Source organism: Athalia rosae, chromosome 1 (assembly GCF_917208135.1).
Source record: "Athalia rosae chromosome 1, iyAthRosa1.1, whole genome shotgun sequence".
In the NCBI taxonomy this organism is placed as follows: domain Eukaryota; kingdom Metazoa; phylum Arthropoda; class Insecta; order Hymenoptera; family Athaliidae; genus Athalia; species Athalia rosae.
In genome coordinates, this window is record NC_064026.1 from 28914655 (window position 1) to 28938828 (window position 24174).

Sequence of the window (24174 nt, forward strand, 5' to 3'; positions counted from 1 at the left end):
ATTGAATAAATAACGCCGGAATACTATGATTTTTTCACGAGGGAAGACGAGAAGTAATACTCCGGCGCGTGTACGAAGAAGAAAAAGAAAAAAAAAAAAAAGAAAAAAGATAAAAAAGGTGTGTATACGTACGTACACGCGTCGTAGGTTCACCTACTCGTGTACCTACCTTCGCGTTAGAAATATGAACGACGAGTATAAAGGATATGTGTAGCGTACGGTATACGAGGGGGTTGGTTTCTATCTTACGTTACGTTACGTCGCTCCCGATCGGGTTTTTTCTTTTTTTTTTTCCTTTTAACACAAACGTACCGAGAAACGCGCGAGAGACGAGGCGGTGGTCATATATACCGGGCACTGACCGGCTGCTGCTGCTGCTCCTGCTGCTCCTGCTTTTCTCCCGCTTTAGGGCCAATTTATTCAAATGTCCCGTAATTGTCCGCCGCTGCTGCTGGTTCGCCTTACTTATACCCCGTTAAAAGGATCCCCTGCCCTGCCTTGTACACACCTATACGTACCGGCTAAAAATTCCCCGAATCGAAATTATACATTCGATATTTACGCGAAGAATTTCCGCGCTTTTTTTTCCACCACTCGATCAGAAAGGGGGATGAAAACTCCGAATCGAGACAGCTGCCGTAAAGATTCGTTGTGAGCGAAGTTGAAAAAAAAAAAAAAAGAATGAGAGTCGTTCGATATCGGAAAACTACCACGGGAATAAAAAAATTAGCGGCGATGAGCGGCGATAGCGATTATCGGTGACATGCATCGGTGTTAAAACAGAACAAAGAAGGGCGTAAGGGTCTTACGGGATTGACCCTGCTACACCCCGGTAGCGACCACGCGCTTATTAGCTTCCGTGGGACTAGTGACGCAAGATAAGATCTCAGATCGTGGCTGTCCCGTTGAAATGTCAGATTAGCGTCGCGTCCGCTGGTTTCTCCTAATTCTTACGATCCGTCGACAGTTATAGGACCTTCTTATTTTTCACTGGGTCAACCGGCGGCACGGTCGCACGCCCGCCGTCCCTACGAGGGGCGCGCCGTTTCGACTGAGGGAAAAAGAAAAAAAAAAAACTAGAGAAAATGAAAGGAAAGGAAAGGTGGCTCTCCCCCTCCCCCCCCCCTCTGCCCTACCTCCCTCCCTCGTTTCTTCTGTTCTTACTCTACCTCCTGGAAGGATTCTCTGCCTGCAAATCTGTTTATTTTGCGACGGATTACGAACAGGTAGCATCTGGGATTCGGAATATGAGGTCGGTCGGGTTCGTCCTAAATTACGATCACGCTCTGTATATCGGCTTTTTTATCTCTACTCCTCATCGTGGGGGCGGAAAAAAAATTTGTCACACGACGCCCCTCTCTATCGTTATGTACTAATTTCTATTCAGTTCGCGGGGCTTACTGAATCTAATAGATAACGAAACGAGTCATCGATCATCGGGTGATGAAAACTCGCATCGACCCATCGCCGTTTCTCTGATTCGAACGTTGGGCCTGCTCGTCTTGCCCCGGCGATGCTGCCGCGGTGATACTCGACAAGTTTTCTAGCTCAAACTTTCACGTCGCGCACTGTTCTTAGTCCTGCACTAACGACTCGCGGAGCAACGCATCTGATACGTATACATACATATATAATACGTACGGTATACACGTGACATATATCTGTATCCACATATGTGCAGGAAAGTTACCTACGCATCGTTGATGATAGAAGAAAAAAAAAAAAAAACACAAAGAAATAAGAAAAAGAAAAAAAGTATGTAAAGTCGCTGCATCGCAACCGTAGTCGCGAACAACAACTTCCGCGTTACGCATGTACACAACGCGCATCACTACTCGTATAGTGAAAACTGAGAAGACAAAAGACGAAGGTGAGCGAGCGATTATTTTCGAAAATTTCTCCGTACCAAAAAATGTTCAATTTGTAACGCAAGAGTCCGCAGGGTGGCTGCGCCAGTTTCTTCTCCGTCGAGGGGGTGATGAAATTCGGGGTGAAACTAACGCCGTCCAGGTGCTATTTTTTTCCGCACTTTTTTTTACCCGGCAGATACAAAGGGTGAAGGAACCGTATACGCGTACACGCGCGTGTACCGAGTGCGCCGCCCCCTCTCTTGCAACTGCAGGGGTTGTCCGGAGTACACGTGGCCGGGCGTCACGAGGGGGACGCAGGGAAGAAGGTCTCTTTGATTCTTCGGAGATGTCGAGGCACCCCGCTCCGATCAAAAAACACCTTTGCCGGTCCCCCTCGACGTCGCGCAGCAGCCCACCCCGTAACGACGTTCGAGTTTCTTCGGTTTCTTCTTCGTCTCAACGAAATTCGCGAACTCTTCGTCTTCTCTTTTATTTGATATCAGTCGGCATCGCCGTTCGAAAAATTCGATAAATTCTAAAAAAAAAACACGAACAGAAAGCAAAGGTGAAAAATGCTGAAAAACTGAAGGGGTTGAAGTGGCTCGCCCGTCGTACAATTTCTCGAAGAAAATAGCAAGGGATGGAGATCGGTTGCGCCGTTGGATATTTCGTCAAGTGCTTCATACTGCAGACGGTAACAGAATTAAGGGATTATCGCGGTGGGTGGCGGTGGTCCGTGGGGTGGTCGCGCGAGGGTCGAGATAGTACCACGCGTTACTCCTACACGTAGGTGTAACGGGTGTACGCGGTAGCCGGGGGAAGGGGGTTCGCAGCCGACAATGTGGCGCAAACGAGGCACCCTTTTCGTTTCGTAGAGCTCCGCGTCGTCGTCCGCCGCCCGAATGTAACCCTCGCGCCACGCCCTTGCCGCTGCGTAGAATCGCAAATTGGCTCCCTCGCAGCATCCGATCCACCCTATACCCTACGCGACGCGACCGCGCCACCCCCATCCGGTACCCTTCGCTCGACCCCCGGCGCCCCCTGAACTTTCACCTTCAACCTTGGCGACTCGACGGCCCTCCGAACTCCCGCATTTCTGCGTACATGGGTGAGCGAGGATACACGATGTTACACCGACGTAACGCACCCGTTACATAATATATGTATGTATGTCGAACGCGAGCTGCGTTTTTTCCCCTTTTACTTTTCGGAAGCCGTTCATCCCACCCCCACCCCCACCCCCGTTTTCTGTGGGAACAAAACTTTCGTGATTAATTGCATAGGTGTACGCCGAATCGTCCGCTCGCGTTCCGCACAGGTATTATTGGACGCGGGGACGCGCGGAGAAAGTTGTGTTTGTGTTGTAGATTTAACTGGCCCTAATGAGGCGCTGGCGTAGCGTGTGTTTCGCACGTTTATACAATATCGAAACTTGTCAGAGGTGAGTTTAAATTGAAGGATCGCCCCGGACGACGGACAGGTGGAGACAGGTGCGTTCCAGCAGGTCTTCGAACGAGGAGTTTTTTTTTTTATTAACTCCGAGCAACTGTGGCGGGGCCCTGTCGGGAGTATACACGTATAACCGGCCATTGACGAGGAGAGAGACGGTGAGGAATGAGAAGAAAAAAAAAACATTAGGTGCGCTCCTTTTTTCGCCGCACCGAGTTTTTTGCCGCAAACTTCCACATCGGGGGCTCGGAAGGCGCGTACGCGTCCGACCCGAAATCGCCGAAACTGATTCGATCCAACGAAGTTATTCGAAACAATTGACATTCGACCCAGATTAGATTTGTTGGGTGTTCGCAGGGTACCCCGGTATCAAACCGCCGTTTAAGGTCGAGTGTAACGACTGGCGTACAAAGGGCAAATGACTGTCGCTTATAGGGTTTAACTGAAACAGATGTACAGATGCGGTTGTGTAACGGGGGCAGGGCGGGGGTTAACGGGGAAAACGGGTTACTACCGAAGACAAGTGAAGGCGATATCGAATAAACAAATGAGTGGGAGGAGAAGGAAGTACTCAATATAAAGTCTTATTCGTGAGTCGTGCAAGGAAACATTATTTTATTGCCATATGGACTGCGAGGGACTCTCTCTCTTCCAGCTCGAACTTGGAGAACTACTGAGGAGGGGGTATTCGTATTCGACGGTCGTGTAACGTCGAGCGTTGGAATCGTAAGAAACTGACATAAGAACGCACCGGGGGTGGTTATGCGGAAAATGGGAACGAATTATTTTCCGCCGTCGAGTGTATAGTTCGTCGCGATCGTCGTCCCTACGAATCATCGGTACGATATTCGTTTCGCGTGCCGAGGAGTTTGAGCAAACTTTGAGGGGGTGTTCGGGGGTTCGGAATCTCGGAGGTAATCAACGTCCGTTTCGAAATACCTCAGTCTTCTTCCCCCCCTAGCGAAGTCAATCGCGATGTCAACTTTTCTACCCCTCCCTCCCTTCAGTCGCATTTTTAACGCCATCTTGTTTACATTTCCTTGGTTACCAACGAACACCCGCAAAAAAGGGATGAACAACTAACGAAGTTATCTCGAATTTTCAACCCCGATAAATGTCAGGTGTGCCCCCCGTCCGAATCTCTTTTTACCGCTGGATGACGATCGAGGGAAAATCTTGATTTTACAGAAGAATGTATCCTATAACTGTGAATATTTCGTAAAAATTTACCCCGCATCCGTCGCAGTGGATGTGGAAAAAAAAAAAAGGGAGAAAAAAAACTTGGAATAAGCACGGGTGTATTCTAAGCGCGGTGTACGGGGATCAGGTTGCGTCTTACGGTACGAGACCGCCACATTGTCTATATTCCTTTCATTCGAAAAGAAGAGGTCATCTGGGAGGCCGGGGTTTTCTTCTCCTCCTCCCTCGGGGTTTTCAACGTCGTTTGTGCGTCTATTGTAGTAGGGGGTTATTCTCAGCTATATGCTCCGCGCCTCGTATGCGCCGAACCGAACCGTTTTGGTGTACCAACAAGGGGTTTGTTTGAATTAGTAGCGTTTTGAAACAGGCTCTCTTTGTATGGCCGGTTTTCGGTTTGCGTTTTCATCTCCTTTTCCTTTTCACTTTTTTCCGTTTTATTGCCGTCCGACTCGGGTGGGTAAAAATCGTCCCGTTGCGTATCTCGTTATCGGACCGATCGCGGAACGAATCGTCGCCTCGTCCGTGTAACTGGCGAAATTTGAAAAATTGAAATTGATAGGAATCCCAGGAGATCGAAATCTTCGCGATTCGACTCGGAGTAAAAGGCGATCCGTCGAAGATCAGCGAGAATTACATACTCCCATCGTAGTTTGATCTTCACGCTCCACTTGCAACTGCGTAGTGCAGCAGCTACCGCGCGTTCCAAGATAATGCATCTCTCGCGTGTAAACAGTAGCGAATCGCGTAATATCATCGCGTAAAATGGGTCCTCGATTCCCTTCCGTATTTCTCAGGTACGGAATAAGTAGGAATAAGCGTAAACAACGACGGGGTCCGACGAGCACCGGGTAACCTAGTCAGGAGTTTACAACGGACGTAATCTTTACGTAAGTGGGAAGCTCGCTCGCCGCGTTGCCCACTCGACTCAAATGGCGAATAAGTAGCACGCACTCGACTTGACTTGACTTGATTTGACTCAACTTGACTCTTGCGGGTATACGTCGTCGTCGACGAGATACGATATGGATACAATATTTCAACGGTCCGTCCATTACCAGATACGTTTGTCTCGTTACCGTTTCGTGGAATTTCAGTTTCGACCACACGAGATTAGCTCGTTATCCTTTGATTAGTGAAATAATTGAGAAGTGTGGAGAACTGGGCCGAGCTCAAGTTCTACCCTTCCCTTTTTTCCCCGCCGGTGATGAGTGAGGTATGTACAGAATAACGACAGGATCATATTTTAAATTCAATTAATTAGTTATTATTCATATTTTATACAATAGTAATCATAATTAAGGTATTTTAATAATTATATATATATATATATTTATATATATATTCATATGTGTGTATATATATATAATAGCTATTATCTATTCGTACTAAAATCGTAATAGGTATACAGACGATTTTTTCATGTTGTGTTATTTTTTTTCGTTTTTTCGTTTTTTTTCCTTTTCTCGTATTTTCTTTACACTCTTATCACAATTATAATTATATTTTACACAGATCCATAAATCTTACAATCTATATAGGGTCCCGATGCAATATTTACATACACCTATAATCATAATTCTTTTTTCCATTTCTTTTTCTTTCTTTTTTTTTTCGTTTTATTTATATTTTCGTAACATTTTCAACTATTCAATCGTTTATTGGTTTAGTTAGTTTTTTCTCTTGTTTCCAATAATATTATCTACGTTTCGTATCGCATTTGCATCGAGACTAGTAACACTAGTAAATTCTACGGACTCATATAAATGTACGTGTTTTGTTTGTTTGTTTGTTTGTTTGTTTGCTTGTATTTTTAGTTTTTCCGTTCTCTGGGTATCAGGTCCAAAGAAAAAATGGATAAAATAAAACAAAATCAAATAATAATGATAAAATAATAAAATCAACAAAATTACGTCAACAATTTGTTATTTTTTTTAATTTTTGTCTTCTTCATCGACTGACGTGTTCTCAAGTGATGTAAAATAATTGGTTTTTCAACACTTTCGCTCAAATCTCACATCAGATTTGCTCAAATAGGTTGTTTAACGTTAAAACTGAAATTTAGGAACTAACGACTTCTCTCTAACGTATACGATCATACTAGATAAAATTGCACCAGACCAAACACCTGATAAATAAGGTTGATTTCATTTTTTCTTCCTGAAATATTTTCTTCAAATTCATCATGGACATTTTGTACGCACGAAGAACCAGGCTATCGCAAAAGATCTTGACCGGGGATACGGAGTCCCAAAATAATGAACATATGTAATGCACAGTATATTTTTTATCTTTCCAATTTTTCAATGCTGTCGATTTTTTAACTCTCTGTACATACGATATCGTCGTCAGGAGTCGATAACGATCAGTGGAAGACTCTAATTTAAAAATTTCCGAATGCATTTGACGTGATTTGAGAGAAAAAGAAAAATCTCTTCGTGAAACGAAAAAATATTTTCAACGTCGGGCGAGATCCTTGGTAATTGCCGGTTTTCATTCACCCGTATGTTCTTTTTGTTTTTTCTTTTTTTGTTGTCATTATTTCTGGTTTTTCGCAGCCAGTTGGGCGCACGTGTTATCTCTACGATTTTAATTACATATCTGGACTTTCTTACGCAACAGCGATTCCCGCGGCGTTTTCATCATAGCGAACATAGTTATGTGCGGTGCGCGTACGAGGTGACGAATCAACACCTCGTTACAGGAAAATCTTTAATACTATACGAGGTAGTAGTATAAGGTATTATGGGTTTTGAACGGGCTCCGGTAGCGCAACTTGCTGAACGGCTAATACACCTACTTACACTATACGTACGCAGCGGGTGATTCGATGCGCTATGTGCAGGACGCTGCACTTGCGCGTTTTTATACTCGACAATATATGAAACCGGATTACGGCGAGTGCGGCGTTACGCAAAAGATGGAAACCTCTTCGAGACGAGACGAGGCGGTGACGAGTCGTCGACGATGCTCGAGTGAAATCAACCGACGACGAGTCAGGTATGCGCGAGCAACGTTCGCGTTGTTCCGCGATTTTTAATTCGCCTTTTGTCATATTCAATTTTCATCCGACAATACCCGTTTTACATTTATTTATTCAGTGGTTTTGATTTGTTTTTTTGTTTTTTTTCGTCATTTCGACGCCGTTTCCTATGAAGGAATATTTTTTGTATCGTTACTCAACGTGTGTTGCTCAATATCTGTGCATGCTAGACGATCCCCGAAAAGTAATTCCGATGAGCGAAACGGTCGGTGTCTCCGTCGGCTGTGTACGCGTAGCGTGCGTGAGAATGATTTATTGACTATTTGTGTATAAATAACGAAGCAAAAACCGAAACAGTTGCAGAGCAAAAGGAAACCGATCATCATACACAGTGAGAAGATAGACGAGAGTCGCTAAAAAATTATTGCGCAATCGTATTCCGTATGTTGTTTTTTCCTCTTTTCGACGTTCATTCATCAACCGGATCTCAATTTTGACAACCGATATAACCGTGGTCATAGCACTCGGTAAAAAGCCCGCTCTACTCATCAGAAATAATAGAATGGAGGAAATGAATCGTAAGTTTTTTCATGCGATTTCGTCGCTCTTTCGTTTTTTTGCCAGACTTTCTTTTCCTCTTCAGCGTCGTCGGCGGTCGCGGAGGCACCGTGAGAATTTAGAATTGAGAAATTCGATTTTCGATTTTCGTGGAGGAGAAACTCGAGCTCACCTCTCGTGGCTGCAGGTGGTTATAGAAGAGTGCTCGGGGATGGCATAAGACCGTCGCGATTATTATTGTTGTTATCGTCACGAGGACGATTATAATTACGGTGAGAGGGTGGGGGGGGGCCTCTCTTCTCCTTTTCGGAGGAGGACTCGAGTTGCGTCATCCGGAAAGGAGACGGTATAATATTGTATTTTATAACTGCGGAGCCACGGGGCTCAAGCTCCGCGTTCTCGCTGTTTCGGTCGACCTACACCGCCGCTGCAGCACCTTGATTATATCCCGCGAGCTTTCGTCTCATATTCCTTCGCGGATAATTGCCTCGTTTCGTTCGCGAAAATCTCATCATCCTCGCAACGCATCCTCGCCGACGTCACGACATTTACTTACTTAGCCGCGTCTCCCCTGCCTGCCCCCTTCCTTCCTCGCCTCGTCTCGAGTCTCGTCTTTCGCGAACGCGTAACTCTTCGGTAGGAAATAAAGAAGAAGAAACGTAAAAAATTGAAAAGTCAAAATTGAAAAATTGCTCCGTGAATTTTCTGTTAGCAACATATCGGTAGGTGAGTACACGCACGTGTGTCGTACGTATATGCGTGGAGCGGGTAATCAACGGTTACATAATACGGACGCCATTTTTTCTTCTTTTTTTCACGTGCAGCGATAATATGCAGCGAGTTAAGTTGTTGTTCGATTGCTCACTTGTATTAGGTACGGCGATACTGCAACTGCGCACGTGTTACGAATATCGAATTTACACGAATCACTTTTTCATATTTTTTACCAATATGATTACAATTTTTGTTTTTTTTCTCTTTCATTTTACACACGCTTTTTCGTCTGTACGGCAGTTCCTTTCGCGACGTAGAAAAAAAACGAGAGAAACTAAAAAGAAAATTAATAGAAATACGCTGCGTATCTCGGTCCAGTTTCAAATTATTTCTAGATGATTTTCATCGAGTTCCTCTTGCTCAATGTAATTACATAGTTATGCACGTACAGATATACCTTTACTTCTGCAGCAGAAACAGCTGATGGGTAGCTTTGGTTTTCATTCTCTATTCGTTTAATAATCCTCCTATTTTTTTTTTTTTTTTTCATTTTAATATGCAGTACGGGAGAGCAACTCGTTGCAGTTACAACTGCAGAGATATTTAGCATTTGAATTTGAACGGATATTCATTTTTTCAAGTTTCTTTTCTATTTTTTTTTTTTCTTCTTCTTCTTCTCTAAATAGTTGTACACGTATATAATTCGAGGCCGATATTTTTTTCTTTACGTTATTTCCCTCCGCGCAAACGTGGAATTTTTTAACCATTATATATTTTCAATCATTTACTGTAATTACGATACTTCTTCCCCTTATCCCTCGAAAATTTCCCTCTCATAATTTTTTTTGTTGTCATAAACACGGGGTACGTACTCTGGTTATTACCACGCGCGGAACAAAATTATATTCATGTACAAGTTTTATCTATATAATTGTACAATAATATAATTTACATAACAAATTGTACATGAGTGTGGTTTATTTCTTCTTCTTTTTTTTTTCGTGTATTTTGTTTGCTGTGGTTATTTGTCTGTTTTACATATGGGCTTTTGAAATATCATACAAACTAGAGAAGCACTTCCTCATGTCCGTCAGTCGGAAATTCACAACTATCTTGATCGCCTGCATAAATATATATATATATATATATATATGTGTATATTCATCTTCTTCTATATATATAAATATATATATACATATATATGTATCTGCTTGCCTGAGATTCAGCAGCGACAGCAGAAGTAGCAGAATTTATTGTATCATTTATTTTATATTCATTTTTATTTTGTTTTATTTTATTTCATATATTTTTTCGTCTTTTTTTTGGGCACATCGACACGAATAACGGCACAATAAATAAAAAATATCACTGGTTTTTTTTTTTTTTCTTTCTCGAATGATTTATCTAGCGATTTATAAGAATCGTCCGATTATATATAGTATTTATACATTTATGTACGAACCCCCCCCCCCCCAGTATTTCCTCGAGTTTTGGAGTTCTGTTTTTTAATCTTCTTTATTTTTCTGTTTTCGAAATTTATTCTCGAACGGCCACCGCTTAATTCGGACCCAGGGGGTTGCAAAGTTCTTTGTTTTATTTTGTTTTTTACTTAAATTTAAAATTTTTATTTTAATTTCTTATATTCGTATTTATTCATCTTATTCATATAGTTATTATTATTTTTCATTTCGTTTTATCCACCATTACACTTATTTTTTTACAATAATTATACATATACCGGATTATCTATATCGATTAGGTTTGTCTTTTTTTGTCGTATTATTTATAAGATCTCTTGGTTTTACGATTAGTCGCGGTCTGCAACGATCGCGCCATAGTGTGTTTTTTTTTTTCTTCATTCAATTAATCTTTAATCACCGTAATTTTTTATCGTCGATTTTTTTTTAAATCTGGTATTCATGTTTCCACGTTCTTTCTCCTCTCGTTTTTCGTTTTCACACTTACCCATTATTTTTAATATTCAATATCTTTATTGTTATTTTTATCATTATTATACATCTATACAGAGCATCGAGACGTCACTCGCAAGTCGCACAGCACCACTTATAGAACGATATCATCGTCGTCACATGTATGTATATCTTTCGATTCGTTATTATTTACGGTTTTTACTTACGCAGTTGGGTATTTGGAACACGTATTCGTTTTAATGCAGTGATTCAATTCTTCTTTTTTCATGAATTCATCCACGAACCCATAGATAATTTTATAATCCGTAAATGAATCTCGGTAGCGCGAATGAGGAACTTCAATATGATTCCGCGGTTATGCATTCTATACGTATGTGAGACCAGTTCAGGGGTTCCGAATCAGCGACAGTTGACGATCTACTCGAAGGTGGCTGAATACGGCGGAAATACCTCTTCGTTAAACCGCTGGCCAAACCCTGCGTTGGAACAACAGAAAAAGGAAAAAAAAATCATTCGTTAGTTGTCGAATTACATTTTGGATTTTTCGGCAGATTCTGGAAACGATCAACCACTTCTGATTTTATTTGATAACAAAATGATAATCAAAGGTAATAACGAACATCCTTTACAAGAACGAGAGATTTATTTTCTTGTCTCATTGGATCGATTCCAGATGCAAATAAATTGATTCGAACGTGAGTTATCCGTTTTCTGTTCGATGTAACGAAAAAATGACTCACGTTAGCAGCCCTGGATTCGGATCGGCCTGGTACCAGGAATACTGCGGCATGTATCCTGCGTGATGCGGAGGGGGTGGCGGCGGGGGCGGATGGTGACCTGGCGTATGGGGGTGGTGATGGGTATGGGGCGGTCCGTGGGGATGGGGATGATGTTTCATCTCACCGGGCCACACGGGCGCCGGTGGACTCTCGTTATGTTGGGGTGACATTTCGCTACCGGGACTTGAACTTCCGGGGGTGTGGCCACCCCCACCTCCACCCATACCGCCGAGGTACCCCGTCGTCGGACTTCCGGACACCGAACTTCCTCCTCCTGAAATATACGAGAACAGATACCTGGTTAATAAGCTCCTGGGTTTTTTGTAGACGAAAAATCGACTTTTTCAAATTTTACTCCAAAACGAGCCAAGAAAATCAATGACAAGGGTGATTTTGTCGCGAGGTACAAAATGAAGAGACGATAGAGAAACGATCGACGATTCTCGATTACGTATTACGTTATCGTCACGAGGTGCTGGATTTTTTTTTTGGGCTTACCTCCTTGCATCAAACTTCCAGGTTGTCCGGGTTGCGGTGATGGACCACCCGGGAGCGCGGTTCCGCCTGCGAGAAGACTCCCATGCTGACCTCCTCCTCCGCCACCTCCCTGCTGCGCAGCCTTCATCATTTTTTTGTATTTACTTCTCCTGTTTTGGAACCAGATTTTCACCTGAAGCATAAAAAAAGGGTAGGGAACGGTTAATTTTTTATCCTCATGTATGCGGCATATCCTCCGCTAACGCGGCATAGTGTAGGTATCGCGGAGGACGGTGAACCTGTACCGGCTTCTAATTTTAGGGTATGCCAAATATCCGGGCAGCGAAGTCGGTCCCACCCGTGCATTTTTCGAATGACAATCGACGATTCTTCGTATCCGATACGAGGGCCGGTTTAGAATGCTGGAAAGTTTTTCTCGTCGCTTTCCGAAGGCGTAATCCGGTTAAGGACGTACATTCTCGAACCCGATAAAATGTGGTATGATTTAAAATCAGAAAATTTGTAAAAATCAAAAAAAAAAAAAAAAAAAGAATTTCGATCCAGGGCAACGTGGAATCGCACATTTTTTCGCACGTCCGCTGACCGTGGTGCATACACAGAGTCACAATTGGGTCAGATAAACGGATAAAGCGTCGACCAGACGGCTAGGAAAATATAAATTATGGGCAGCACTTTTTCGGGTGGGGATAATAGTTTTAACCTACCTAGAAAGAAACAAACGTCGCACGACACTGGCATAGGTAAATGCAGAATTCGAACGGTTCGAAGGACCCCTACGATCAAAATAAGGATAATTCGGGCGTGATTTTCGGCCGAGTAAATCCACTTTGCGGACAAGGTATGTGTAAAGCGAGGTGTGTGCGTATCTCCTCCGTGTACACGCATACTCGTTTCAGAGACCATGTATTTTAGTCGCAGTGTAGGTAGCGGGTATAACAGTTATCTATCATCACCGCTATTCGCTATTCGCTTCAGGTAGAATATACCCATGTACGATGTTTTCTCTTCTTCTTCTTCTTATTCTTCTTATTCTTCTTCTTCTTCTGCTGCTGCTTCTGGTTCTTCTTCTTTTACTTCTTTTCGACCGCCTCGAAGCGAAAGGCGCCCTCTTTCCGCTTCGTTCGTGTTTTCCTACAGCTCGCATGCGAACCAACAACGGCTACGTACAGCCCAGGGCGTAACCGTGGCTTTTGCGGTTTTCTCCACCTCACGTCTGCACCGAGGGGAAACGTACCTCTATACAGATATATCTGCACGTGTATAATATCGAACAGGAGAAGGAGAGACACGTACTCAACGCACGAAGGCAGCCATCTTTTTTCCAAAGTAAGATACGTAACGAAAATAAAAAAAAAAAAAACGTATACCAAGTGAAAATAAATAAAATCCATATCCGCGGCGCGAAACGACGACGTCTGCAATTTTGTGATACGCTCACATTTCGAAAAACACCTGAGTTCGGTTTTTGTTGTTTCCAAGAATATTTATTTCTAGTTTGTACCTCTGCTTATATAATAGATGCACACATGCTTCAGACTGCATAGCCGGCGCATTCGTGTCTTTCTTTCTTTTTTCTTGTTTTTTTTGTTTTTAGTTTTTTCTCCTTTTTTTTGACGGACAACTCTCCTCGCGCTCCGGGTTTAATATTCTCCGTGGAGCGCTTCGATTTTTCACGGACATTTACATACGTTGAAAAATGCCTCGTACCTGTTTTCATTTTATTTTTGTTTTCAGAGTCACCGCTGCTGCCGTTGCAGCTTTTTCAATGGTCCTCCGAAAACAATCGTCTCCATCTATCAGGTATCCGTTAAATACGATCCTATTTCACGTGTATAGACGTACGGTCGATTCTTTTTTTTTTTTATCTCAATTTTGTCCCGATCGCGCAGCGGAGGCAACGGAGCGTACCGCTCACGTTTTTTTTTTCTCCTCATATTCCGTTTCCTCGGTTGAAAAAAAAATGCAATTTTACGATATCCTTAATTAGCAAAAGTTTACCGGTATAAGGTAATAAATACGTAGACTCGTTGAAAACGGGAGCAAAACGAGTTCATTAAAAGCGCCAAAGCTCGAGGAACGCGCCCGTGCGCGTCACCGACGCCGCTTCGGATATTACGGTACAAATAAACGAACGAAATAAATCGAGAGTAAGAAAAAAAAAAAAGAAAGAAAGAAGAAGAAGAAGTGCATGAAAAATAGAAAAAATGAAAGAGGAAAAAAAGTGGTCGGTTCCCGGAGTCCGTGCGCAAGTTATATCCGCCGTTCTCCTCCTCTCGCCGATTGCGACGTAATTCTTCGGAGCGCTGGATCGCGCGATCTGAACTACATAGAACGCGAGCATAGCGCGCGCATTGTCTCACGTTAAATCTCTCGGCGTATTCGTTTGTTTATAAGCCGAAACTTGCTCCACATTTCTTGCGTTTTCGCTCTGTACCACCGAGCCGTGCGGAGGCCGTCCGCCGAGTCGTAAGCGGCCGCCGCTATCCTACTGCTCTACGCGGCCTGTTGCTGCGCTCTCCGCATTCGACGTTCGGCCCCGAACCGCGCGGCACCGGGCAGCGGGATCGCGCGTACCAGGCGACGTTTTATATACCGATGGAAATAAATCCCTTTCTAATTGCGTTGCCGCAAAAAGAAGCCCCCGTCTGCGTAAAAGCCACCGACGACCGCCCTCTCCTCTTCCATATCTCCATCCTCGCGCGTTTACGTATCACATATAGATACGCGTGTATATACGTATACATGCGTACATATGTAAACAGAAGCTATTATATATATACGCATGCACGTACATATGTGCAGAGCACGGGGGGGACGTCGTCACGTACTGTACGCCCGACAAAAGACTTCGACGCCTGGATTGCTCGCACTTTTGTACAGAGAAGTTCCTCTCGATGCTCTCGACTGATTTATATCGTAGCGTAACGCGGAGTTTGCGATATCTTTTTTTGACGAGAAGATATCGCATACATAGCGCTGGTATATATATATATATGTACAATATATTCGCCGAAATGCAGCTGCGTGTTATAATGCGATATTGCGGCGTTTTTTTTTTGTTGCGTTTTTTTTTTTTTTTTTTTGCAAATATTATCACCCTGAACCGCGACCCGTCGTGCAGATACAAAAGCAATTAAAACTTTATCAAAAGTTGATGTAATTGTTCGCATAAAAAAAGAAAAATATACACGGTGCAACCGTGTGCGCCTAGGTGAAATAGGTCGAGTAACGATATATACGTGTAGGTACGTCATACTTTTTCGAAGTACAACGTATAAATGCGGTGAAAAATTTTACCTCGAGTTACGGGACAGGTACGCACGCGTTGGATGGGTGGTAACGAGTATAAGGTGGATAATAAACGAGTATTTTCTTTCCGATATTGTGCGGTGCCCCGCAGATTGTAAGAATGAAAGAAAGAAAAAAAAGAAAAAAAAAAAAAAAGAACCGAAGAAACGCACTCGTCAATATCCGCGAACACGTATCATAGGATGTAACACACTCGAAATTGGGGACATGTGTTGCGCGTATAAGCCGATGAGCGATAATCGGCAACTAGTTAAGTAGAACGATAGCGATACGACGGGGTGAGTCGAGCCATTAAAAGTATACGCGGATAATTACAACGTCGTACGCATCGCCGTTGCAATAACAATCGTCCAACAATTTTCGAATATCCCAGGGAACCGCGAAGCGATCAATCGGACGCGGGACGTTTTTCGCTATCTCGGATCTGCGGCGGGACTACTCCGGGGTAATTCGTTTTCTAGTGGCCGGGAGGGGGAGAAAATCCCCCCGGGAGTCGACGGGACGTCTTAGGCGTGGTCGACGCGAGCCACCCGCTGCGAGTGTTGACGTGTTTCGGGGTTGGAAGTCTCGCGTAAACGCACCCGAGATATACGTATACCACAGGCGCTGCGATGTACCGCGAAGTGCGCAGCTGCCAAAAGTCAAGGGAGGCAGGCCACGGAGACGAATCGAATTAGTCGGTTTTGTGGCTCTCTCCTCCGGGGGTCGCAGCGCCGCGGGATCCGACGCAAAATGGCACCGAAGATGAAAAGGGGAATATTTTCAAACACACTTGTTGCCGGGACCTCGACGATAGCGGGGTGCAGGCGCCGCTCCCTCGACGCCGCGACGCGCGTCGCCTCGTCGAAAAGTCCGTACAGGTATTCGTATAGGTGTTCGTACGCGTCGATTGCGGAATACCTTTTCCGCGGCGGCAATTTTCGCTACCTCATCCTCTTTCCGCCGACGCGGAATCGACCCGATTCCGAGTCGACGTGGCGAGCTTTGAATTTTCACCTCTTCGCCCCCAATCGCCACCGAATGTGGTGGCCATGGTCGTACAAGTGTGTCCGCATAGTACGTTGCGCAGGTATAGAGGTATATTTATGCGCTTAATACGTCGGCGGCAGTTTTTAACTTCCTGCCGAGCAGATCGGTGATGCGCAGTGCCACCTCAACCGGACAAATTTCCCCAAAGCAGGCCTTCCCTTTGTTATTTATTATCGTTGCCGCGTTGTGTGTGTGTGTGTGTTTCTTTTTCACATGTACGCGTAGAGCGTGCGTGAAATGTAACGTGCGTTTTATACGTCGCTTCGACATTTTATAAGCGGACATTTATAGTTTATAGTTAAGCGAAGCGCGCTTCCATATGCCCAACGTCCATGAAATATTTTACGCCACGTTACGCTATCGGCACAACACCATCTGTCAAAGAGAGCTGAATCGCGCCGAGAGTAACGGAGAGAGAGAGAGAGAGAGAGATGACGACGGATAAATGTTATAAAATGGAATAAAAAAAAAAAGGCGAAGCCAAACCAGAGGAGACAATAGGCGACAACCACTAGCCGTGGTATTATATTCATACCGGCGCGAGATGAGAGAGACGGAGGAGAGGAAGAGAAAAGTGACGAAAAAGACCCAAAGAAAATAACAATAATTTCAAATAATGAAAAAATAATTGAAAACAAAAAAAATAAATAACGCCGCAAACAAAACGGAGAAAAAAAAACAAAAAAAAAAAAATTAGAGAAGAAAAAAAAGCTCGAGCACAGAAACTCCCGCGTCACACCGGGGGGATACGAGCTCGTATGGCTTGTGTATCGTGACGTAATGACGTGCCATGAATATGGAAAAAAATAACAAATGTTGAGCCAACAAAGGAGCAAAGAATTACACCGAACGACACCGCGAACGACACTATTGTCCGATACGTGTCCCCAATACGAAACATCTTCGATCTCTCGGTCAGATTCGACTCGTGATCTCTCCGTACTGTATACGACCTTACGCCGTTACCCGCAGCAGCTGACTCTATCGTCGAACTATAACTGGACCCGTGGCCAAATCGCGTCCTCCTACCTCATCCCCCGAACGAACCCCCTTTCGGATCGCATCGACACGTCCGCAATGGCGCGGTTCCATCGGTCGTTAGCGGTATACGCGAATTCAGCCCGAGAAACAAACCCAGAGGACACGGATGTACACCTCGATGAACACGACACGAGAAATCCCCTCCGTGTCCGCCCCAAAGAAGGCCTCGGTCCGTCCGTCTGTCGTTCCCTACGTTCCTACGTTCGTTCGTTCGTTCGTTCTGTCTCCTGACTCCTCGACGCGTTGTTCGTTCGCCGTCCTTTCCTTGCGTCCCCGAGCGCGTCCACCAAGACCGCGTTGTCCGGCTCTATATACCGCTGAGCAAATCACGCAGCGTGACGGAAAAAAAATATCTCTTTTCAACGTCGCGGTTACACAGTCGACTCCGTGCGACGCGCGCGCGCACGTAGTAGAAGAAAATAAAGGAGGACGGGAAAAGCGTCAACCTATGGGAACCCCGAAGAACCGTGCACGTGTCGTTTCCTTTATACCTTCGTTCGGACGAACCTCCGAACGAAGGCGATGTAATTACGCCGTAAACATTGTACGTAACAACCTATGACCGCTTCCACGGACGAGCCGCTCCCAGAATATGTACGTACTCCCTCCGTCCGCTTCGCCGTTTTCTACCTCCATCGACGAGGAGGACCCTCCCGACGTCGTCCTTTCGTTCGACACGACCTCGCCTCGATTAAAAAACGGACGACGTTTCGCGGTTTGGAAGCAATTTTTCTTAGGTATCTTCGAAGATCGACGCAAAGATTATAAAACCCCTCAAAGTTTGGTGGAAAAACTTGTTGGAATGCGGTGAAGGAACTCGAGAGTTTAATGAACAACCGCTAGAGATATAATCTGGCAAAGGTATGTATGTATATAGTGTATCGTACGTATAACGTGAAAGCCGATACGCTTCTAATCTTAGCCGAAGTCAGAAGTCAGAAGTTTCCGTTCAGGTATTATAATTGCCGGCGCACGCGATTCCGTCCCCGCGGCTCGCCCGTGTCCTTCGACAAAGTTTGTCTCCCGACGCGTCGCATATAGGCTGCGAAACGACGTTCGTTATCCGCATTACGGTTACCTCTCGTCGACAATCGACGATATAACAACCGTCGACGAATAACGACGTTGCCCCGACCGCGTCGACGACAAACTTTCGACAAAGGACCCTCGCGATTCCGATTCCCTGACGAAACGCGTCGCAGCGATTTTCGTAGCACGCGGGAATTAGCGGATCCGATCGCGATCACGGGAGTCGCGCTCTCCGATCGTCGATCGGGCTTCTCGAGCGATCCGAGTCGCCGATAAACCGGAATGGCTTGTCAACCCGGAAGAAGGGACGCGTCGGTTCCTTCGGTGCGATCGGTGCGAAGAACGAGGCTACACGAATAGAAAGACGGTTGGAACGAAGGGGGTTGAGATTTGAAATGGCGATAAATCGACCCGTAGGGAACCGACCGCCTAGCGGAACTATCTCTTCCGACGGTCTCCTTCGAACGCTCCTGTATTTTTTTCCCCCCCGTGCGATGCCTCCGTTCGCTTCCAACGAGAGTCGCTCGGTTTATTCTACGCCCGCTGTATTTTATCGCCCGCCGTACCTCGCCTCGCGCGTTACGAGTCTCGGATTTAATCCGGAGACTCGCTTTCCGACCACTTTTCACCGCAATCGGAATCGTCCGCTCCCGCGAATTTCCGCAAAAGTTCGTCGCGCGCGATCGGTTCGCTTTTTTTTTGCGTGTGGATATTATGCATACGTACACATACGTGTGTACATAATACGAGTAATAATCGCGGTCGTGTTGGTACACGTATTTACCGGGTAATCTAATACACAGACACGCGGCAGTCATGCGATTCGTATCTCTGCCACCTCACGGTATCGCGTCAGACCATTGTTTCACGTGTGGCGGCAAGGTAGCCTTATGTAAGGCGAGGGAGATACCATCTTGGCACACCGGCAGTGTCCTAGCCGTGTTACATCTACACCCGTCTATATATCTATAGTACATAAGTACAAAAGTACACACGTCTGCATTATACTTGCCATGTAGATACGTGTGCCTACTTTATGCGGTCGCGTTTTCGGCGCGGGGGTTCCCTCTCACAGACATAACTTTGTCTGATTCCGATGAACGAATCTCTTTTTTTTTTTTTTTTCAAATTCTAGAAAGATGTACCACATCGAAGAGGGAAAATAGTGTTGTAGAGAAAAAAGCTGACGACGGTACACGACGGTATATCGTTGAATTTGTAGGAGCGTTGTGTAGCGAGAGTTTGTGGCGTTGGCTGGTCTTACTCTCCTCCCCCTTCACTCTGTTCAGCTATGACACATAAATATGATTGTTGCTATTCGTAAGTCGTCGTAATTGTTACCCTGCGAACGGCAGCACGACGCAACGTTCAAAACCTTTTCCCGCAACGAGATGTTTTTAACTCGAAGAAACCGAGGTGGAGTTGATACGCTCTGGGTGCAGAAATTATATATACAAGTAGATATGTATAAATAAAATGTTGAAACGGAATGAAACACTTGTTCCGATAAAGAACAAAAGAAAAAAGAAAAACTAATACCACGGAGTCGCGGGTTCCCTTAGATGCGGTATTCGACATTCGTTTTTCACCGGTGATCGATGGTGAGCGATATTATACGACCTTGTTCGTGCCACGTCCGAACGTTGGAAAAGCGATTCTTTCATCTATAAGATTTCCGTATTATTTTTTACGTAAAAATTTTCGCGTCTCGCAGCGCCTACTTAGAACGATCAACGTTCGTCGATCGCGTCCATTGATGGCGTACTCGAAGTTCAACCTTGACACCCATAAGAATTACCTCTTCGCGGTTGAGTCAGTCTCCCCCGTTTCCAGATATATCCATATACTCCGGGCGACGCGTCCGTAATGAATAGCCCGTATGCACGTATACATATACATATTTGTTTGCAAAGTGTCAGCCGTATACGAAAATAAGCTTAATTTTCTTCAGAGCGAAACTAACGCGAGTCCACGCGCCGCAGGACGAACGTGACCTCCGTGACGAAAGGACGTGACGTTCGGTTAGACGCGTCTGCGAAAAAAGAGCTACCGCGCTGCACAAGCGACGTTATATACTCCGTCGAGGCGTTCCGGACGACCCGGATGACCTTCTCGTTCGTCGTCGTCGTCGTCGAGACGGGAATCGATCAGATTTTGTTTACGAACGCGGGTGAAAAAAAAGAATAAAATAAATTCAGGAATCCCGGAGGGATGCGCTAATCGAATTAAACGCAGGTTGCGTTTAGCTCGCGATTAATGACTTCCCGTTGAAAAAAAATGTTGATTAGGTTATACATATGTATATTATAGGTATATTTATCGCGCGGGAACGCTGAGGAGTTAGTCGGGCGTCGCGTCGTAAGGGCGATGTTCACGAAAGCGGCAAAACGACAGATATAAATTAAGTTCATTTAGCGGAGACATGCGTCGCGGCGAGGGTTTACAAAATTAGTTATAGGCGTGCGTAGTTGTACGTATTAAGTATGTATATATAAAACGTAACGCGTACGGAACCTGGATATATTTAAATGTTTGCGTTGCGTTGTGCGTTGTGCGTTGTGTTCACGTACGCATGTACGAAACGCGAGGGGGGCACGCATATTACGGATCGCGTACGACGTGAGGCGAGTGGAACCGTTAAAACGTTGAACAACGAGGAGACTTGGGAAACAGTTAGTGGAACAATTTACGATTATAAAAGGTAACAGCAGCAGCCGTTTTCACGCTAGAATAACAATGCCTGTACCATATAGCCGTGGATACATGCGTTTATGCGTCCTATGGTACGTATACCTATACCCGCGCGATGTAACGACGGTGCGTCGTGACGTAGGCAGCCGCACAAAGTCTACACGCATCAATGCTCCTGCGGGGAGCATGCTTCCTCTCGACGTTGCGTAGTCCACCACCGGTCACGGGGAGGGAGGGAGGGAGGTCGGAAAAATTTTTCAAATTACACCCGGACATCGGCTTCCTGCAATTCCACGCGCGTTTTCCATCTTCCTTACCGTCGGATCCCGAGGGAGAAATTTGTAGCGAGGGGAGTCGGAGGGACCGCCGGCGAGTCCGAGGGGGAGGGGAGAGTATGAGAAAATAGGTGGGAAGATATTATATTCGTTCGTCGAAACGCGAGCGAGGAATCGCGTCCTTTTATCCTAAGTGGGTTTCGTCTAGGTGCTACGGACGATTATCGTGGATGACGAGGTTTTTGGCGATGAATTTTATCGAATGACTCGGACGTTCTACCATGTTGTTGGTACGGCGATTCGCCTTGACCTCCGGAAGGTGGTACACGTCCATCGGTTTATAAACTCGACCAATCGCGTCTACGTGTTTTGATGCAGGAGCAACCTGGTGGAAAATTGGCCGTGACGCCACGGGAACGGGTCTTGACCAATCGGATCGATCGGACCGGCACCGCGATGACGGAACAAAAAGTCATCGTCGTGGTCGGGAAGGTGGGTAGAGCTATAAGGCGAAAGCTTTGTACGGCTAAGAATTTACAAATTTCTATCCAAAGCTCGTTCCGCTTGAGCGACGAGATACGAAGTTCCAGTACCCTTTTTTTTTTCGATCGGGTCCTCGAATTCGAATTCGAATTCGTTGTACGTAATATTTGAAGAAAATTAAGATGAAAGCACCATCGATCATCGGGGACTCTGTTATTACGGCCGGTAGCTTCTGCGTTGATCGCAAGATTGTGATGCCCGCGTGTGAGCGGGCGATCGCGAGGACGCGACGAGGTAGAAGGTGCGTATGATAAAATTGAGCGAAAGATACGCCGAGGCGGTTGATCGATTTTGTCGATTTTACGGCAATTATACCGGAAGTTGCTCACCCCCGGATTTCACCCCCCGTGCGCTCTTCAATTGTTATTCATCCATTTTTTCTTTTTCCACCAGGAAACGAAAAGCTTTGGAAAAAGGATCTCCATTTTCTGACGTTTTGTGGGTTTCCTCCTCCGGTTTCTTCCGTACACGGAAGATTAGAGTTCAGTAAAGAGAGTCTCGGTCAAGTACGTCGCGCGTATTACCGGCGTATTTATGCTCCACGGTGAAACGTCGATGCGCCGCGTTACCGCACGCGCACGAAACGCGAATTCCTCCTCCATCGCGTAAGTTCCGAAACGTCGTCGTTTTCCGACCGAGTGCCGGGGCACTGTGTACGGCAACGGAGGCGGAGTATAGGGGTGCCCCCCGTTCTAGGCAGTGAAAAGTTATGCCGCGGAGGAGTCCGTACAGAAACCATAAAAGTTTCTCCATAACTCAGAAGTGGCGGGTAGTAAAAACCAGGGATTTCCATACAACGGCTGAAAACAACGCGAGTGCCAAGCCCCGGCATGGACTCAGGCGCGCGGTTACGGATGAGCGTAATCCCGAGCCCGAGGGTGCTCGTAAAACGGACATCGCTGCTTTCGGGGCGGGGAGGGGTTGCGAAAGTGCCTACTTTCCTTCCGCTACATGGACCCGCGCATCTCCTCGTCTCCGAGATTTTCTTTCCCTTCCTCGTTACGATCGTTTCCTGGGGGGGAGGGGGAAAAGGTCTTCCGAGAATCGCGCGTGTTCCCCAGAGCGTACAGACCAGCGGTCGTTGAGCGATATTCCAGCTAATTCAGTAACCAGGGTGCGCGTACGCGGTCGATGGAAGTAAAAATGGTCTTCCTACGTGTGCGAGTCGGACGTATTTTCAAAAAAATTCATTTTTCACGCGTTTCGAACACGGGGAATGTCGGCGGCGGACATTCGTGCGCCCCCCCCCCGGAGGAAGGCATATCTTCTCCGCGGCGGAGCTCGCGGATGCATCGGCGTCATACTTGTTTATTTTATAAGCGGATGGAGCCGACTTGTTTATGGCACAAGGATGAACCGCGCAGAGAACCGTACCAAGTTTGCATCAATATGCATACTGCGGTACAGTGCGGTGTTCACCAGACTGTACATGTTCTGTACCTATAACTATACGTATATAGATGGTATAATGCACGTGTTACATATATACGTATAATACGTGTATGTAAAACGTCGTACCTACCTTCCAAACCAGGGTTACCGCCGTTCCGTTCTGCCGCGCGTATTCCGCGACCGCACTCCAAAAGGCGAAACAAAAGGAGAGAGGAGAAGGGGCTGAATTGAACGAAGCTGAAGAAATAATAGAAAACTGAATCGCACGCGGAGAGGCCTAGTTACCGTTTAAAACCGCGAATCGCCTACAGAATTTTGAAAAAATAGAACGCGTTACAGATGTCGATTCGTTTGTACGGCTTTAGGATTCGAGATTCGTTGAAAATTGGCTTATATATAGATATTAGTTATTTATATTGGATGGCTGTGCGCGGTTAATGTCCACGTTGACGGCCGAGGATATTAATTAAAACGGACTTAACGATTGGACTAAGTGGATGCTGCCGCCCCGGCCTGCAGGTCAGTTCTGGTGTTAGACTGGCACTAATTGGTGATTAAACTATTTGCTTTATCGTTACCGCGCTGCTAAAACCCTCGACGAATTATCATTTTCACAAGTTCTTCAAACTCGCCCTGTACACACCTTTATTACACGGAATACCTGATGTATGCAGGTGTGGAATTCCAATCCTCTGAAATAACCTATCGAATTCTCAATCATTTTTCCAAAACGGATTCGGTAACAAAGAAAAGCAATCCTATTTGGAAAAAAAAACAAAAACAAAAAAACAAAAAAAAAAAAAAAAATTGTATTAGTGAGATAATTAAAATGGTGAAAGGAAGGGGGAATTTAAGCGCGGCGACTTAAAGGACCGCGGTTTAAAGGTCAGGACCTAACGCGGTATA

General features: G+C 45.4%; 1 protein-coding gene across 2 annotated transcripts in view; it reads right to left on the reverse strand.

The window, feature by feature from the left end:
• Nucleotides 1-10593: 10593 nt before the first annotated feature.
• The window catches only part of Dll (homeotic protein distal-less), a 48223-nt gene continuing 34642 nt past the window's right edge, over nt 10594-24174 (reverse strand). Inside the window, 3 exon segments of one of the 2 annotated variants that reach the window (NM_001308540.1) lie at nt 10594-11158; nt 11423-11735; nt 11960-12131. In NM_001308540.1, the coding sequence (NP_001295469.1) occupies nt 11140-11158; nt 11423-11735; nt 11960-12131 (504 nt within the window). In that variant the 3' untranslated portion in view covers nt 10594-11139. 2 annotated transcript variants of the gene reach the window in all.